We start from the raw sequence: 20,543 nt of genomic DNA on the forward strand, positions 1-20,543 counted from the left end.
AATGGCAGCATCACAAACTTGGGTCAGACTCCCTTTCTGACTCCTTTTTCCATTCAAGAAAACAGATTTTAAAATTCTGTCAAAAATACACTAAACAGGACAACTCCTATTTTTATGAAGCATCCATGGGTTTTACAAATTCACTGAGTTAAGAAAGCCTGAAATTGCTTCCAGTACCACACACTGCACAACATGAACACACACAAGAACCACATTCAGCATGAAAATTACTAGCTGCTCTGCTCTGTAATTCCAGTGCTGAATTCGGCTCCAACAGCTGAGCAGTTTCTCATCAAAGAATACAGAAGAGGCACGGAGAGCTCTCTCACTGGACCAAAATATCGGCCACCAAAGCATACATGACTACTATCCATAGAGAGGAATACTACTGTTTCATGGAATTAGGATAACTCTGTTAATAACTGAGAGAGCTGGGAGTAAACTTTGTACTTATGCAACTTTGTGTATAAGCATTTTATTTTTTATAAAAGTCTTGCTGAATGTCAGAAAAGATGTATTTGTACAATCTCTACTTCCTGCTTGTATCATAGACGTACGACCATACCTTGCCCATGCACACAAATAAAGAAAACAATAGTCTAAATGGTATTGCAATCTTTGGGCTCAGTCAGGCCCGTTATCAAAGCAGTGACTAATGACAGCTTTTGAAAATAATACCACTAAGGATTACTGCAGGGACACCCTGTAGTGGGCAAACAGCGCTTCTCATCTTCTCACCCTCAACCATCCCATACGTACCATAGCAAAAGAAAATAAAGATCACATGTGGGCAAACACACATTTCTCGATACAGCTGCCGTGACTATAAAATTACATCATTTATATCAAAAGCACTTTTGCCACACATGCAGAACAACTAGTTTCCTGAATTTCTTCTCTTTGAGTAGTGCATCTTCAAGGCCACGGTGTATCAACAACGGTGTACTTTTCACATACCACATCGCTCTTCAGTTCTGGGAATTAAAAAAAATAAAAAAAGATTGTTTGGGAAGAGCAGCAACACTTTGTGCTGCCCACTCAAGTCACATCTTAAAAAAAGGACTTCTTTTATTTCAAACTTGGAAAGCACGCTTAGCACTCAAATAATAGAAAAGAGCGGTACTAACAGCAAGCGATGTTTCAGCTTCGCCACAACAGAAAAGTGTCTGGGAGACACTGCCTTGGAGCTCCAACTCACGAACTGGAATAAGCTGTAGTGGCTCCCAGACTTAGCTGTCTGACCTGTCCCATCTCTACTCCTAATGCTGGTTTACTTTCACATGCCATGTTGTAAGCCAGGGTGCTTCAGCACCTGACTCATCCCTTGAGTGTGAGAACTTTCAAGAGTAGAAAGGGTGAGAACTTTTTAAGGTAGAAAGCAGGTAGAGCTCAAAAGGTTCCTGCCTCCAGCTTGCGCGTCAGAGCCCTTGCCTTTGATTTGTAAAACGTTCTGTTGTTTTTCAGAGGCATCTTTCAAGGCAGCAAAAGCAGACAGACTTCTAACCCTACCCTAAAAGTCAAAGTGAAATGGATAACTAGAGGTTTCTGTGCTTTTGGAAGCTCTACCTCAGCACTAGAAGCCAAGGCAGGTTTTTATAGGCTTAAATAAGACCCAAGGAGAAACAGTCAACTTATTTAAAATTGGATCTCCGAGCAAAACTCTGCCTTGTTCTTAAGCAGTATGGGGTAGCCATATTGATCTCCCTCCTGGTCAGTTTTGAATGCAATAGACTGGCAAATACCCGTTTGTCACTTCTGAAGCAGGACCTACCTTCCACTCCTCCTACTTCAGAAGATACTAACTGGTATACATTTTATCAATGCAAAAGTGCTTGTATTGTTTAGAAAATAATCCCATGGCGTATTTGCACGAATGATGTAGTACTCATCAGTAATATAACCCTAGCAGTATAAAAAGCCTGGTTTTAAAATCAGCTGATAACACCAGTTAGGACTAACTAGCACCTCATTTATTGTCACATTGCCAATTCATGCCTTCTGGAAGTGGCATGATATAAAAACATTTCAAGTAAATGAACAGATTTAGAGTGACCTTACTCTTTATCCTGACTAGCAAAATGTTGTATTTTGATGCAGGAGTACTAGGCTAAGGGTGTACTGATACCTCACGGACAAATTTGCTCAGTTTCCAGGAAGAAACACATGTACCAATAGCATCAACAAGCGCTCTTTCATCCTACTTCCATGGAAAGGAAGTACAGCTTCTGAATAGAAAAGAATCAATAAAGGACTTTTTTCATTCTCAAACCTGAGCATCTAATCTAAAACTTAAGCTCCTCAATGAGAGAGCAATCTGGGCAGGCAAACTGTTACCCTTCTGATGGATAGGAGCTGCAGGAGCCAAGAATCTCTGCGAAGTTGGCTACCCGCTTTAGGTACCAGTCTGGGAATTTGGGGCCAAGTTAACCCAGTCTCTCTTATTTCATGGAGTCTATTTACATGTAGTTGGTGTTGCAATCTCACAGGCCGTTATAAAATCAGAAGGACTAATCCCAGCATTGAGGACATTTCAAATAGGAAGAAATCTTCAATTAGGTCAGGACACTGCAACATACATCTTCCTTTACAATATCTGGTAGATCTTTAAACATCAAGCATAACCAATGGGCAGAAGCCAGAGCGCACCTTTAAATCTTAAGCTCAAAATTCAGGTTTGTCAAAAGGTATTTAAGCAGTTCTTGAATTTTATTAGTTCTGTTCATTTTTAAAAACACTGCTATCTGACCCTGAAAAAAATAGAGTGAAATCTGACTGGAATACGAACAACCTGACAAAACCCAGATAATTTAAGTAACATCTAAGGGGGGAGGGGGGAAAAAGAAAGTCTACTTTAAACCACTTTCCTGTGAACTTTCATGGGAGATCACCGATGAAATGCATAAAGAAGGCTTAGTTATAGCAACAACAACAAAAAAAAAAAGCCCCCCAAAATAAATACAACAACCCACCACCAATTAAACAGTCCATGCATCTTACATACTATATGAGCATAAAGGAAGCATACAAACTATTTGACCTTCCACATCTGATCAGAAACATACTATTTAATAATTCCCTCTGACTCATCCTCTCCACTGCTTAGAAATACACATTCTTCCCCTGTGTATGATACAGAAAATATGTATTCTTTCTTTTCAATGAAATATAACTTAAATAAGAACAGCTCCTTCACTGAAACCTGTCCTCCAAGTTTTAACATATTAGCACTGGGTAACTCTAAACATCAAAATCCCCAAATACATGCTAATTATTGTAAATACTTGGACTTACCATCATTCTAACATCACTCCTTTTGCATCTTTAAAAGCCAAGCAAGAGGATTAGTAATGAACCAAACAGCAAGAAATGCTTCATAATATTCAGATTAATTCTAAAATTCATGTTAGAACTTGCTACTACTTGGCATGCCAATTAGTGAACAGAATAGCAAAAAAACTCAAAGAAACAAACAAAAAAATTCAGTCATCCCTTTCTCACCATAAATTTCCCCCATCTTAAGCACTATCAGAGTTTCCAAACACCATGGTAGAGTTTCCCCAACCCAAAGAAATATCAAAAGAATAGAGTGACAAGGATAGATTTTGCTATCATCTTAAGTATTCCACCAAGATAAATGTTCATGAAGAAGAGTTAACAACAGGACCTGTGCCTCTTTTCCTCTTAAAAGTTAGCAAGCACAGTGACATAGAACAAGGAGTCTGGAGTTGCAGGCATAATTTCATTGAGAGATCAACCTCTTACTGACTCAGAGCCACATAAATTGACACACCAATCTGCCATCTCAGTGCTGTTGTACTGAGAACTACAATTACTTTTTGACCTTTTTCCATAATTAATCCCTTAATTAGAAGATAAGCCTTGAATAGCACCTACCATTTAGTGGTTCTTCTACAGCTTTCTGCAAAACATTTAAAAATACATATATGTATAAAAAGCCTTCATGTTTACTTTTGGCTCGCCACAGTTAAATTACTCTAATTGACATATACAGTAAGTAGTGATTCTACAAAAATGAAGAAAGCTGAACGTTAATAAAATTAATTACTAGAGTTCTGAAAAAAATTAAATTAGTCAGTAACTGCATTCTCCAGATTTTTTCCCCCACTGTAAATTCTTCCTCAGATGAAATACCTCTAGGTGGCAGCAAAAGGCATGCAGATACTACTTTTAAGCTCTAAAACCTAATTATTTCTGTGATTTGATCAATGATTAGTAATAAACCAGTATGACTGAAAAAAAAAAAAAATAGTAGCCAAGGAAACAAGTGTAATCTCCTCAGAAGGAAATACACCACAGTTGTGTATTTAGTCTGGTAGACAAATCATCAGAAACAACACATGCAATCTACAGAAACCTTAAAAGAATCAGTAATTGGTTAAGGTGGCAGACTTCAAAATACGCAGCTTTCCCCCCTCAGACTCAAGAAACTATCAAGCATAATTTTGTAAGTGTACCCCAGTGTCAAAATTAAGCACTTCACTGACATTAAGTTTTACATAGTCTTTAGATTACACAGAATCAAAGTGTATTTTCAAAATTACTCCACACCTATTTATTGCCTCAAAGTATAGCAATATATACTGAACGGCCCTCGACGGAAACCAGCAACATATTAACACACTTAATTTTCCACTACGTCTTTCCATAACTTCCATAAATCCACGGGCATAAATTCTCAGTATCTGACCCTCCACTAACTGCAGCTGCAAACCCCTTATTTTTAGTGGCCGAGATTTCCAATGACCTCTACATTTTTAAAATTTCTTCTGATTTCATTCCTGTCTCCAATTCAGAGAGTAACATGGTAGCCACAATTATGTAGTAGTGAACATTTCTTTATTTGTCAAATCCTTGCTGCAGTGTAAAACAGATCATGAAGAGAATGAAGTTTCACAAAAGATGTTATTTAGCACATTGGTTTCTATTTCAAAGCTTATCTACAGCCAAAAACTAAGTTTAAAAAAAAAACCACAAACCACACCTCTTGCCCTGTTTGCTTCCTTTCTACAAGTAAACATGAGCATGTTAAATAAAGGCAAGGTTGCATTTTGAAAGCACTGTAATACACTTCTCAGCTCATTTTTTAACATAATGAACTGTGTGAACTTCCTTTTTTTAAAAAAACAACAACAAAACAAAACACCAACCACTTCCATGCACTTATATTCCTTCCATAAATAAGAGACCAACCCTCTGAAATACTATTCCTTAAAATGGAAGTGGATGAGAACAAGCAAAGGAAAAAAAATAATCTCTGTTGTCCTAACTGCAGTCAGCTCCCCTGCCCCACTGGTAGAAACCACCTTTCTTCGACAGCTGGGTCTCAGGCTGTAGGCTGAAGAGACCTGGAAATGTGTCTCAAATGATGGCTGCCAGCCAACAAATGGGATGATTTAGTATTTGCCATGCTCCCCTGCTACAAAAAAGTTCTACTGGTATTTTACAGTTGTGCCTCTTTACTTGCTTCTGCAAAACTCCAGAAATCAGGCAGTTCACACTGACGGATCACTAGAAAGCACTGCGTAAGTCTATGAAAATTACTGTTTTCAGAATGATTGTTCTAGAATTCAAAAAAACTAACTGAAACAAAACTTCTTTAAAAAAAACGAACTGCTGTTCCATTTGTTCTGTGTGACCTAAAGACAGACACTGTTTTCAGATGGGCTCATCAAATGAGGGGGCATTATAGGAAAATAAGAAAAGAAAAAACAATCAAGGCTATAGCATTCTTATAGCTGGGAATTCAAGAGAATATTAAAGGTTTCTGGGGTAAAAGACCATAGGGAAAAAAAAACACCCCTAAGTCTTTGTTATAAGCCACCTAGATAAAAAAACCACAACAGTATTCTGCGCTCACCTTAATGAAAAAGCACTTTCATTAAGGTGAGCAAAAGGCCTTAATAAATTCATGGAAAAGAGTGCATAGTAAAAGAACACCAGACTTCCCTTCACATCCACCACCTTTTTGTGACAGGCCCTGAAACTCCATTTGGGCACAACGGTCAGAGGAGCCATTAGGTAAGGGTGGCAATTACAGTACTATAGACACACTCAGTAGGGACAATGAAGACCACCAACTCACTCAACATTAGACATCTGTTACACAGCCAGAACTTTTGCTTGCTACCAACCTGGTCTGAATTCGAACTAGTGAAGAAAGGTTCAGTATCTCACTACAATCCCCTGAGCCATCTAGTCACCCCAAATTTATTAATTTTAAGCTTACCCCTGGACGAGGATGATCTTTCATGCTGGAACCTAAAATAATTACAAAAGAAGTGACCAGGCAGATGAATAAATGACAAGATCAAACGAATAAAAATATCTACTAATAAAACTTGGAACAGAGTAGCAACACACAAAATTGAAGCTTCCCCTATCCAAAACTACTTAATATGATGATCTGCAAATACTTACAGCCTTTCAGCACTCATCTGTTTAGGAACTGAATAATCTGTTCATGTACAGTCTGTGAATTGTCTCACTCATGCATTCAGCTCGAAAAATGAATTAGGCTACACGCTATTCTTTGTGCTTATTTTGGTGTGCTGGAATCTACCTCATCAGTCACATATGATTTCTTCAGCCAGCATAATCAAACTACAAATGCAGTATTTACGCAGACCATTAGCACACAACATCAAAGTTGTATATACGAGTAGCCTGAAGTCAATAAAAATTATTTTTATCATTGTTAAAAGGCTTGCTTCACCTCTGTTGTTTTTTTGACTCATCTTCATCTATCTCAGATATCAAATATTAGGCATTCTGCCTTAATTACTTCTTTGATGGTAATGCTCCCAGTCTCAGGGTCTATTATTTCTGACTATACCAACACATGGTGTGCACACACTAAGCTTGGAAGACTGCATAGTTCAGTGCAGACTAGGGACTGAGCTGACTGTATACACACCAGCCTGAGTATGGAAGCAGTATATCCTCAATCGCATGGCTCTGCATCCAAACTAACAAGCTGTTTGAAGAGCCTTCATGCACAGCTCAAAACAAATAAAGTCACTCTGCTCTCAGACCAAGCTGTAAAGTCCACATGTTACATTGTGGTGTGCCAGCCTAGAGATGTCTGCACCATATTTCAATCACACAACACTGCTGCCATTTTTCTCTGATTCAGCAGGCCTGACTGGCTTTTATACTTTTACATCTCTCATCTTTTTGAGATCTGGTGAACAGACCAGTTTCTGAAACAAAGTATTGCTATTCTTTGCTCCTGGCTTTCAAAATTAAGTATGAGAAAAAATAGGATTCACTAAAATGAAAGGTGTGCATTCAAATTGCTCTTATTTTAACCTACCTCTAACCCAGTAGAAATCACTAGGCAAATTTTGCTTCTTTAAATTCATATTCTGACAAGCTTTTCTCCACACCATCCCATAACCCACTCTGTAGACTCCTTGAAATCCTTTTGCTCTCTTTGTTCTAAGCTTCAGCTAGACAACTGTATAAATGCAGAGGTGAAACAGCAGCACCTGTCCTACAGTTGAAACACTCTTACTTAAGAAACCTGGCTGCATTCATCTCAAGACAGTTTACTACGGTAAGCTGCAAATTTCTTTACTCAAGTTTCCCCACAATCGCTATGAAACAAAGCCAATACATACACACAATTCTTCAGTAATTTTTTTAAACTATGTAATTGTGAAATCACACCTTATGTTCAAATAAGCTATGTCTACCTCTGAAAAGTACAACAGAGAAAGTTGCGCTTCTGAATATTTAAGTGCTAAAAAAAATAAATAATGCAGAATATTAGGTGCTACTTACCCATAATAAACACGTAAGCCAGACTAAGCAAATTTGCAATAGCCATAATAGCTAAGCCAGCAATCACAACAGACCCGTGTAATGGAGGACAGGCTGTTAAAAACACGATGAAAGAAACTGTATCATCTGACACAAGTAAAAGCACAAACTTATTGTCAGATATAACTGAATACTAAAATAAATAAGTCTGATAAAACCAGATGTGATTGATGTCTCTCTCAAAGCTATCCCAGAACTACTTCTGCATCTTTCTTTTTCTGTATACATTCTTTAATGATACAAGGGCATTTATTGATTTATCCTGCTTAGCTGTATTCTACTACAGTTTAGCTGTATTCTACTGTCATTCACTGCAATTGACAACATTCATTAATTTACCTTAAACTTATATCTTCAATCCAATTGTTTTGAACTATAATTGCATTAGATTACACAATACAGTACTGTTACTGATAGAACAGGGTTAAAAAAAGGGAAGAAGGGAGCAGAGTATGAGGGCAGTTCGGAGGCAAATCCACCACAGATAAAGGCATGCTCTATGTTTACAGGGATAGCACAGCGCAGCCACAGGCTACCGCTACAGAAATTCCTTGTCCTCTGATCCTTATTTCCAGGGACTTGAAGTCACTACAACTACCTGCGAGTTCGACCTGAGATGAGCTACTTCTACTGACACCTAAGGGTCACTGAGCTAAACTTCCAGAGATACAGATTAACATCTACCTTGTCTGACCTGTGAAAAGGTCACCCTGAAAAACTAGCAACACTTTCCATTTCAGTGCTTAAAAACATCCTCCATTTCTTATTCCTCTAGAGGATTATTGCTTTACCAGAAATCTCCCATCAATTTATTTTACTATTACATTTGACAACACTTGGGTGCCCCTTACAATTACTTCTGTAAATATTACACAATAAGCATAAAACTCAAATCACAACTCCACTGGAAGGTCTATCATTTCACCCAGATTGTCTGAGACAAACCTTTAGAAACCACTTCAAGGAGAAATACTTTTTCTTAAATCCCCAACCAAATAGCTATTAAAATGAAGAATGTCTCTAAGAAACAATAAATCAGGGGTATAAAATGCTTCCAACGAGCACCAGTATGCATTCTGCTACTAAATATACTGCCAAGGATGCCTAGTCCTCAAGTCACCCTTTTCTCTGCTGTAGGGTTTTCCGGCAGGGGGAGGGGAAGGCAGCCAGGGGACAAAGGGAGGGTTAGAGGCAGGGATATGGGGTATTGCTGGGTGGGGTGTTTAGCTGGTGTTCCTTTACAACAGGGACTGGTTTTCAGTGCCAGAAAGAATGCCAGCCACAACCAGATTTAAGACGGTCCAAGAACGCTTCCAAGTTTACCGTATCTGCATCTCCCTTCTCAGGCTGTTTCAACGGTATTAGTTTCCCAGTGCCTCAGTTATCAGTCACACACAAGCAGAGATTAAGAAGGGATTTCTGATGTATTCATTGAACATGAGAAAATTATTATGCCTCTAGTTTAGTTTCTAAATACCCTAGGCCTCAGTAAGAGTAACAGTAATAAAGGTCAACGTTGGTTTTAGGTGACTCTTTAGGGCACTACCTATTCCAAAATTAAAACAATTAACTTTTTTTTTTTTTAAAGCAACTGCTCATAGAATGCAGTCTTGCTGGATATAGTCATACTAATGAAACTGATATGTAATACTGCCTTTGGGGTATTCTTCTTTCACCAGATAAAAGAGCATTAGCACAGCAGTCTGAAAGTACATTCACAGAAGTTACTTGCTAACACTCAAGGTAGTGAAGCCATTTTCACAGCCTGTTATAGAGTTACAAATAAACAAACATCAGGTATAGATAAAAGGAGAGAGACTTTTACAGAAGATAAGTTCCTTACCTGAGACACACAGTGCAAAACCAATCACAGCAATTATATAGCCAAGAATTTGCAAACCTATCAGAACAAAGGTTGCTTGTGGTAGACTATCGAAAACTGGGAAAGACAGAAAGAGAAAGAAAATTGTAATATTTAAAGAGATACAAAAGGCAGGTCATTCATGTAAAGCTAGAAATCATATTCTCCTAAATTCCAAGCTCAGCCAGCCCATTTGATAACAAAACAAGTCACTGCAAGTGACTCAGGGCTCTTGTACGTATACACACACACACAAATATATGTATATATAAATAAACCGTAAGTAGAAGAAATGAAACATACATTCTGAGAGCTATTCATCCCAGTCCCAAGGCCCAGGAAGGAAGAGGAGGTGTCCTACCCTAAACCTCATTTTTCAAGCAGGTAACTTACACTTCTTCCCTGAAGCAACTTAGCCAAACAAACACAGGTTAAACATTTTGTTTTGAGATACCAGGAAGGTCAAGAATCCAGCATGTTATCATAGCACCTACTTATAAAAGTGAAAATAGCATGTAGATTATGGGGAGGGGGGGGAGTTCAGTTTTTCAATCAGGATGTTCTCAAGCTAGTGAATAAATAAATACTCACCATATCCAAACATAAAGTACTGAAGCGGTACCAAAATCAGAGCAGGGACTACAATTAGGCCAAGACCAGCTTGATTCTGTACATTATAGCCATCTGCAAATATTGTACGGAAATTAGTAAAACAGAAATCCTTGATTGGAAAAAAAGCACAAAGCAACAAAAGCAAATCATTAGTATCATCAAGTTTTTAGGGTCCAGAAAAAAATCCCACTGAAACACCAGAAGTCACTCCCTAGCCCCCAATATTCACTCAAGGTAGCAAGACAGAAAGTAGAAATTAATTTGGAGCCCTATGATCCTCCGAGGGCCTGACAACCACAACACTGTTCTTGTTCTATTCTGTGAATCATTTTTTTTTAATTTCAAAATTAGTAGATTTAATTAATAGGTGGTACTAACTCCATACTGCTGCATGGAAGAGATTCATTTGTGCTTTTATTCCCTTAAACAAGGAAGGCAATTTTAATACACTTACCCTGGACAAAAAGAACAGTGCCTACAACAGCAGCAAGTGTGATGGTGATACCTGCTACAACAATGCCCATTTTCTTCTGAGGTAAAGTTCCATATTTTAATGCTAAAACACAACACAAAGAGAGACAGAGAGGAAAAAAAAATCAGGCATACAGATTATCTCACTAAAATACACAGCTTTTATGATTAGGACTGTTGTCCTAGAAGAAACTCCTGAAAAATTAGAACTGTAAATATTACCCAGATTTCATTTGTTTTCATTGTTTGATATGGTTAACATGACTTACTCAGATAAATGAAACCTGGCACTGGTTTTTCAGTCAAATTCCTAATTCCACCTTCTATACAATTCAGGTGATATGCTATCAAAATAAGTTTGGGACACAGTACAGGTTAATTCAAGTAGATGAACTACTGATATTTAAATAACATTACAGCGAATTTGTTACTCAGGTGAGTGTCAAGACAGCGATCTAGAAATTCCAGGTTTAATTCTCTAACCTGTGATACTGTGTGAGTTCAGCCATATCACCTCCATCCCCAAGGGAGCAGGGTGATGTTCCCATTTCACCAGAATGCTTTGAGGATGAGTAGATATGGGATGACCTACATGTTCAGATGCCGTAAGACAAGACTCAGTTTCAGCAAAACTGCACTGCTAAGTAGCTGCCATCTCAGAAATGGTTGATTCCAGTGGAGGGTTTCAAAGCAGCAGCACTTTAGTAGTCTTTGGAAAAGAAGAAATAGTACAAATGCAACTTCATAATAAGCTGCATTTGTTTCTGCCTTATGCACTGCTAAAACTAAGACACAAAAAAGGCAGCTCTTGCTCCAAGCTTGAAAATTAATATACTAACAATCTTGGTATACGTTGAAATTGGTAATCACAAACAGAGAACAAATACTATAAGTAACTTCAAAAAGAAAAAAAAAAAAAAAAAAGGAGCACATACAGAATTAACATCCTACTTACATGCACTGCATTAGCACAAAAAAAAAAAAAAAAAAAATCACGAAGATACAGTAAATATTCCAGAGGGTACAAATGACAAAATCTTTTAATAGTTTCTTATCTATGGAAGCGTTTCAAAATACTCTCTCTTGTAATTAAAACTCTGTCTTTCATTATATTCACATTGTCTAACACAACAGGACCCCAGCCATACTCCCAAGTACTACGGTCATTTAAACCAAAAACTTATTTGGAATAGTAGTAACAGTAAAAAATTCCTGCATATCTGTACTGAAAATTCCCATTTCTTCATATTATAAATATGCTAAACAAGGAAATCAGGACATAAAGGCAAAAATAAGTAATGGATATGCTATACTTAAATCCTAAATGCCAATGCTGTAAGCAAAAAAAGAAAAAACCAAAAAAGCACCCCCACCCCCCAAACCAACCAACCAAAAACACCCCCAAAACCAAATTCCCCCGCTAAAACACAAATCCAAGAAAACATATATTCTCAGGTGTTACACAGAAAAATCAAGCCCAGTTTAACAAACTATTTAAAGGTGTACTGTAGTATTGCTGGATTCACAGGTTAACTAAAACAGTGCAAATTCACAGCAGGGGGTGGGGGGGGTGAGGGGGAGAGCTGAACCAACAACCCACAACAAAACCTAACAGTAAGTACAACCACATTTATTAAGTTAGAGGCAGCACGATTACTTTTCCCCAAAGAGGTCATAGACCTCGCAGTGAAGTGCACAGATGCAACAAAATTCAAGTAGGCTCAACTTACTCTTGTAAAATGACAGTGCTTCTCCATGGATGTATACATGCTTATTTCAGGACAATTATTACTTTCCTATCAAAATGCTAAAATTATTAAAGTTCTGCTACGAATGGAAGGCAATGACAATTCCTCAACATATCAAACAAATCAGAGACTACCAAACCATTATAAACAATACCAAAAACCAGGAATCTAACACTATGGAAGTAAAACAATTTAAAATATATATATTTGTTGTCAACCTCTGACCATGGATGGACCTTTAAAGAGTCACATACCACTTTCAGAGGCTCATGAAAAGGTAATAAAGGAAATTTTATATATATATATATATATAGTAATCATATACATATATATATGTGTGTGTATATATATATAACTGAGCACTATTTCTCTCCATTTCTTATGGACTTGTCTCTAAGCAGAAATTTTTTTATTTTTCAGAAGTCTACAAATTGAAAAAGGCTGAAAAAAACTCAAAGATTGATATAACAAATTGCACCACAGGGAACCATCTGAAAGACTAGGACATAAAGCACACTCTACATAGCACACATGTTGGACACCAGTGTATAAAGAACATCTAAGGATGTCTGACACTGGTGAACGTATTGCCCCTGAAAACGTTTAACAAAACCACTGATGTCAGTGTTAAATTATAACTCAGCCAGTGCTAAAAGACTAATGAACAATTTTACATTAAGAAGAGAGCACCATCTCTCTCTAATATTGATTTTATGACCATAAAATGAAACATCATTCTGTTTCTAATGACTCAACGTCATGGTAAACCAACAGTGAAGAAAAGCTTCCTTGTTCTGGCCAATGACAGTAGACATTATCAATTATACTCCATGAAAATTACACACATGCAAAAAAACTCATCGTTTGCAAAAGTACTGGCAAAAAAAGAAGCCACCACATTGCAGACTAACTCTAAACACAGACCCTTTAGGCTGCACATCATCATACCTTTATCTACAAAGACATACAGCTGCTAAAAATCTTAACGCCAGGAAGCAACCCCTGGCCTCCAAGCAAATAGAACAGACTGGCCCAGATCCCACTGCTTAGGCTCAGACCCCCTTCTACACAGTGCCTGCATCCACACTGCGTGACTGGGCCACCATGTGGCATGCTGAAGCCCCAAGACACACATCTTTTCGATGAGGCCATGTTTGCTTTCAGTTCAAAGGTTCCAAACTCTGCAAATGCTATGCCAGACTACTGTTTTTGTAGCCTGATGCCAAAAACGTATGTTACGTGTCCTGAAAGAGTGCAAGGCTCACTGAAAAGGAAATGGAAGACCACATAGCACAGAAGAGTGAAGCTTGGTGCACTTTATTGACAAAGCCTGTAAGTAGCAGTGCTTATTAGGAACTATCTTGAGAACTGTGTATGAATTAACTCTTGTGGTGTTAGCCAATTCATGCCAAAATAAACACTAGAAATGAAGATAAGTAGCACAGCGTGGTGATCAAGAGAGGATTCCAGAGCAAACCAAACACCATGTTATGTGACAAAGCAGATGTACCACTGTGTATTATCTGGATCAGTTCTACCAGACATCTTTTATATGTAAGCACCGTCATTCATCTTACATGGATGCTTTTAGGCAAGCAAGTGATTTTAAGACAAATCGGTAATTCCAAAGAATTAAAGAGTCAATACTTACCAATAACACTTAACTGAGCCGAACAGAAAATAATAACTAAGAACAGCAACACTATGATGATAGCCCTTTCCATTAGAAGAAACCATGATCCTAGAGAATAAACAAAGAAAAATGGTAGGAAGAAAACAAAACCTGAAGTTATTAGCTTTACATTTATTGCTCCTTTTAGGCTGTGCTCTAGATTGCTCAATACTGTACGTAACAGCATTAGGAGTTATAATAGACTAAGAGAGCTATGACTTCTACCTATGTATTTTTCACTCTGATCTCATGTGTGACAACCTATTTTTTTCAGTATTTCCAGCTACCCTAAAATTTTCCAAACTGGAGGCTTTAACCTCCACTGCAGCACAGGATATGTTTATGCTATTGTCTGGCAGTACAAGCTAGTTAGCTTGTAGAACTACAAACAGCACAGTAGATCAGAAAAATGGTGTATTTAGGCTAAGCAGGGAAGCTGGGCAAGATACAAGAAGTCCAGCTTGATGCTTCCCCAGCTATTCTATTCTACCTCCAACTGCTGTAATTCCTGAAGAAATCCAGATGTGTTATAAGGAATACCGGAGCTAGCTCAAGCTAGAAGGAAACACTGCTTTGTTAATTTTCGAAATCACGCATTTTCCTTTAGGTCTTCCCAACATCATCCATTTAGCTTTTTTTCCCCTGCATCTTGGATGCCTTAGGCTGTTCAGTCACTCATGCTGTAAGACCGTGTAAGCCACCTTCCAACATAAAATTCTAAAAACATCTCTACTGAACTAGAAAATACAGCTGATTCTTGTATCTCTGCTCATAACCTCATTTAGTCTCACTCAGTGGAGGTGGGGGGGTGGGAAGAGAAGAGAAAATGGAAAAGGGAGGAAGAGAGAGTGGGAGAAGAGTCATAGAAAAAGAAGCACGTGAGAGGAAAAGAGTAATAAGAAAAAAGCGAAAGAGAGGAAAAGAAAAAAGGGGAAACTTTACAGTCACTCTCCTGTGAAGATAACTGATCAGGAAGGAGTGTGCCCAAAGATAAGGGTGCTAGCATATAAGTCTTGCTCACTCTTCTACCCACTTCCTATGTGAATCCAGGAACTCCGTAAAATGAGATGGAGAATAGTTGGCTCCTTTAAGACTATCTTTGTAAAAGCATCAATTGGAACATATTAGTAGTGACAGCATTAATTCATTGCTCAGAAACGAGAGTGAAGACTGGTACAGGATTTACATTATTCATTAACTCTTTTAAAAACTTGCTACACTTTCTTCTATTAACTTACACCTCAAGAGTCTCTCTAGAACACTGAGGAACACACAACCAAAAGTTATGCAGAAGAATTTAAAGAGAGCAAGCGACTGTTTTATCTTCAGCTAAACCCACAAACATAAGACTAAGTTTTACATTTTCTAGCATATACTCTCAAACCTAACATGACCTTGCAACTATAAATTCTTCACCAACCACATTTTTCCTTTGGTGTTGGGGTACTTTCCTCGTCGCAACTGACAACTAGAAAATGAAATTAGAAAAATTACATCACTTTCCTGCTTTGCAGTATTTATTCCACTTTCAAAATTCTAAACACAGTGAAGTAAAAATGAAACAATACAACTTGCAAACAGAACTTGATTCTACTACATCCTCAAGTCTTGTTTCCTATTCTAAAGCTTAACACTGAATGGCGAAAACAGTCCAAAAAGACTGAGTAAGCAAGAAGCTACAATAGAAGGAAGGAAACTGCCTATACCTCTTCCCCTGTTTTCGCAGGGTTCTATGAACCAAATGATTTTGTAGCACCCTCGCTCTCTCAGTGGCTGTGCCCCCTCACTCTCTTTCAAGATTGCATTTGTTTGGCAGTCTATACAGTTAACTCAATCATCAGACCCAACTGTGAATTACACAGATGTCTGCAGCAGGACAAAAGCACCATCTGTTTGAGCTTCATAACTATTTTAATGACAAATGCAAAAACCAATAGCAAAAACGTCCTAGGACAATTCTACAGTGCACGGGTAAGACTCCACGTGCTACACATATGTAATATATTCAATGCTTCTGAGAAACCTTCCAGAAGCAAGGAGCAAGTCTTCTGTGCAGAACAGATACACCATACATATGTCCAGTGAAACTGTCACCTCTGCAGAATATTAGACAGACTGCACATGGACAGCAGACCCCATTATTCAACAGCTGAGGCGCTAGAGCACACGGGCTGCGTCTGACCCGATACAGTAAAATGGCTCACTAAATGAGAAATTAATCACTCAGTCACCATTATTTTAAACATCATCTTCTGAAGACAACATTTAATGCTAGACAACCATAACAAGTTACCATCTAATAGCATATTCAACCTCACTGCATGCCCTCAGATCAAGTTTTAGAGCTCTAATACAGAATTTCTATTAGTTCTAGCTGTAATTTTTCCAGCATTGCTAAAGATTGCAAGATGCAATACTTCAGAGGAAAGATCTCTTCAGCCACTGTGGAGGTATCCATCTCAGTATTACAGAGATACTAGGAATATGTTTCAGCGTGTAATGCAATAACACAAGGGTGCTGAAAATATCACCAACTATGTAGCCTAAAAGATGTGGGATCTTACTACATTAGACAAGTGATCTTCAGACATTATTATAGAACGAAAAAACATGTTCAGATCTTTCCTGCAGAAGCAGTCCCCTATAACTTAATCCAAAATAACTCATATTAGCACTCAAGTTAGAAGGCCTGGGTGCTACATTTTTTGTATTTTCAATTTAAAGTAATACACGTCATATTCATTATTTTTTCTCCTTCCCGTAAGATCTTGCTTGTTTTCCCTCCCAACAGGTTTTAAAACAATGGCAGGCAACTCACCCGAGGGCTTTCGAAGTTCAACTGTTGTTTCTCCTTCTCTGTTCGATTCTGTTACTTCACAACTGTAATTTCCAGCATCTGCTTCTGCACTGTTAAGTATCAGAGAGGCAACACCCTTGGGTAAGTCCTTCTGAGATAATAAGTTAGCTGATGGAACTGCTGGATCTCTGACAAACTGTTGTTTTTCTCCATCAAAAGAAAAAATTGTTTTTCTTTGTTTTTTCCACGTAACAAACATGACACTTGAATTGTTCTCCTTTAGATTAGTCACATAGCAAGGTAAAATGACAGTTTTATTACATTTCGTTACTTCAAGAACATCTGTCGCACTAAACATCAACTGGGCAGAACCTATAAAGGAAAATGAAAATTGACACATTCAGAATTATTTCTTAATATACAAGAGAAGAAAGAAAAAAGAATTACAACACATGACTTGGGCAAACAAAACAAACCATCCCACAAAACCACAAAAAGAGAACCACACTTTAAGGAGTAACAAAAGAAGGAAAAAGGGCATCATTATAATTCCACCACAGCCCCTCCACACACTTGGCCATTCTCACATCCATTTAATGTACAGATAACATAACCTATAATAATTTAAAAAAAAAAAAGTAATAAAACTTTGGGCTGCCAATTACTTGGATGCTTCCCCTAAAATGCCATATGCAGAAACACTGCATTAAGGCCTGGTTTCTGCAAAGCATGCGCACAGCATTAACCACAGGTTGTCCCACTGATGTTCCCATTTTTGCTGCTGATCACACAGGTATCTAGAACTGGAGGTCCAGGCATCATCTCCACACAAGCACCCTTTAGTTTGTTAAGGACAGGGGGGGAAACAATTCTACTTTTGCGCTTCTGAGAGAAGGCAGGAAACACAGCTTAGTCAACAAAGGTTTGTCATTTATTCCTTCTTATCTCTGAAGGTGGAGCCAAATGCCCACAGGTTTAGCCCATTTCTTGCAAATTCCCTCTTCCTTTCTGATGGAGGAGGTGCAGACACAATACTGTGTATTAAATAAGATTCTTACTTAGTATTTGAGTGTATACACAATAGAACCGAAAATGGAGAATTTGTAACAACAAGTGTCCCGTATTATAAATCGTTGTGATTAACGCTACTAACAATGGCATTCCATGCAGGTAATGAAAAATCACCCCCATGCAGGATTATGTTATCACCGCTGGTTTTAATCACTTCTCCCCCACATTGTACCACAGTTCTAAAACAGTAGTATTGACTGACCACTGTTTCAAGAAAGACGTAAATCCTATGCTGAGATTTTATCTGAAGTGAAGACCCATGCATCAGTTCTTGAGAATACCAAAAACTGTAACATCAGTATTTAAATTACACCAGGAACCAGAAGTAACAGGTTAATTGAACTAACTTGACTGCAAAAGATTTGAATCCTGTATTCTCTGTATTTTTCCTTGTTTGTGTGAAATTGTAACTTAGTTTAATAGCTGTCCTAATAGTCACTGCTCCCCAAAGTTCCAGTGACATTAATCATTCATCATGCTTGACTATCTCCACCTGATAAAACCAAAAAGGGAAAAGGTATGTACTGTAAAACAAGACCACAACCCCTAATACCGTAAGCACACAGACTTATAAAGTGGAGTAGCTCCAGCAACTTCAGAGGAACTACTGGTATTCACATGTCTAAAACAGCTCAGAATTGATATATGTATTTGATGACTAAATTTAATTATGGGAAAGAGAGGAGGAAAAAAAAAAACAAAACCAAAAATCAATACAGTTGTGTCACTACTTGCAGCTCAATTTTTTCAAAGCAACAGTCTCAGATCAAATTTAAAAAGCACAGATCCTCGAAACACTGATTTAATATTCTCACACAAGTCCCTGGATTACTACTGAATATCAAAAGCTTATAATAAACTGACTAAATATGCATTATGCACGACAGCACTTAACAATGAAGAAAGAATTATTCTCTTGTTTACTCATGGTGTTGAATTTTTTTAACTGTACCTCAAAAAATAAAAGTAACAAAAGGAGAACAAAGGGAAACTGCACGTAAGCCCCAAACTATGCACTACTGAAAAATAAATGGACACAATTAAAAGCTGTAGTGCTTCAGAGGTTCTTCCTGAAATAATATTCACATCTGTGTTATTTTAACACTGCCTCACGATAAAAGGTTTCTGAGCGTGAGGTTGTTGGGTCTTGTTGTTGGGTTTGGGTTGTGTTTTTTTTTTTTCCTCCTTTAGAGCAGCACATTTACACTTTGTAGACAGAATTTATTCTCCGCTGGCTCCATCACTGAGTAAGGTGATTTTCAACTAAAGGACGCAACTATACTTCCAAATGTTTACCGAAGCAAATAAAAACCAACCATCCTGAAGGAATTAAAACAAATTGACCACGAGTTTCTCACTCGTATTAGTACAGAACAGCAGGGAGACTTAAATTACAGATTCCACCGGTTTGACGTTGTTTAGTCTATGAGAGCTAGCATATTTTGCCTCAAGCCAATTAAGTACTCACATGAACTGCTCCACCAGCAGGGTGCTGGGGAAACAACGAGCAGGCTGCAAAGAGGCACCAGCAGAAGCACACAGACAAATATTTGAGGGGTTTGTCCTCTGCAAATCTGACTTCTTTAGGAGAAAGGGTTGCGTGGCCGCTATCTCACTTAAAGGGAAACTGACTGCTTACTACAGACATTGTTTCCACTAACAGTTTCCCACGTTCTTCTTGGGGTATGAGGAAGTCATCAGAACCCTTCGGCAACAGTTCCCAAACCCTGCAGGCAGTGGACCACTACGTAGGCTCCTAGTCTCAAACTTTCTCACGGATGATCAGCTTAGAGGTGTCCGATAAAGGTGACAATTTTAGAGCCTTATACCAAGCAGTCTGGGGGGCCTGCTTCTGAAGAATATGCAGTTGTGAAGCTGCCACAGAAAGGTTGTTTCAAATTATATAGGCAGTGCAAACTGGGGAGTAGCCCGCATGATGTCAGAAGTGGCTGAGCTCGGTAGCTGCACCTGATGGGTACCTGCACTTCCGACTGACTACAAAACACGCTAGGGCACTCAGCATTGAAGCCAGTAGTCTACTGCTAACTCAGGAACCCGGACGGCCGCCCACCGAGTTTCTACTTGAGGCACATAAAATAAGAAGTTAGATTGTGAGATGTCATTTACACGCCAATGACACCCAAACTTTTTTTTTTCTTTTTTTTTTTTTTTTAAGGTCAAGAAACGCCGTCAACCCTAGAAACTGTACAGCAGCAGTCGACCAGCTTGATCATCGTTATTTCCTCACGACAGCACATGACGCCAAGCCGCCCTAAGGCGCGGGAAGCCCAGGAGCTCTGCGCTGGCCACGGCGTCCCTCCTCTCCCCCGCAACTTCTGCAAGAAGCAACCCGCCCCCGAAGCCGGGGAGGGCGAGGGAAGCGGGGAGGCGGCGGGCTGGAGGAACGCTCCCCACGCACACGCACACGACACGCACACAGGGCCGGCTACAGCTCAGCCGACCGCACTC

At 38.5% G+C, this 20,543-nt stretch overlaps 1 protein-coding gene across 1 annotated transcript in view; it reads right to left on the reverse strand.

Annotated features, from left to right (window-relative positions):
* Window positions 1–478: 478 nt before the first annotated feature.
* Window positions 479–20,543, reverse strand: part of CD47 (CD47 molecule) — a 24,238-nt gene continuing 4,173 nt past the window's right edge. The window contains exons 3-13 of the mRNA XM_009642209.2: window positions 19,543–19,655; window positions 17,025–17,375; window positions 15,627–15,674; window positions 14,186–14,275; window positions 10,770–10,871; window positions 10,295–10,387; window positions 9,686–9,781; window positions 7,804–7,896; window positions 6,248–6,279; window positions 3,895–3,919; window positions 479–974 (exon numbers count right to left, since the gene is read on the reverse strand). Coding sequence (XP_009640504.2) covers window positions 916–974; window positions 3,895–3,919; window positions 6,248–6,279; window positions 7,804–7,896; window positions 9,686–9,781; window positions 10,295–10,387; window positions 10,770–10,871; window positions 14,186–14,275; window positions 15,627–15,674; window positions 17,025–17,375; window positions 19,543–19,655 — 1,102 coding nt within the window. The 3' untranslated portion in view covers window positions 479–915. The remainder of the gene's footprint in view (window positions 975–3,894; window positions 3,920–6,247; window positions 6,280–7,803; window positions 7,897–9,685; window positions 9,782–10,294; window positions 10,388–10,769; window positions 10,872–14,185; window positions 14,276–15,626; window positions 15,675–17,024; window positions 17,376–19,542; window positions 19,656–20,543) is intronic.

This window comes from Egretta garzetta, unplaced genomic scaffold, assembly GCF_000687185.1.
Source record: "Egretta garzetta isolate BGI_Z169 unplaced genomic scaffold, ASM68718v1 scaffold367, whole genome shotgun sequence".
NCBI lineage: Eukaryota > Metazoa > Chordata > Aves > Pelecaniformes > Ardeidae > Egretta > Egretta garzetta.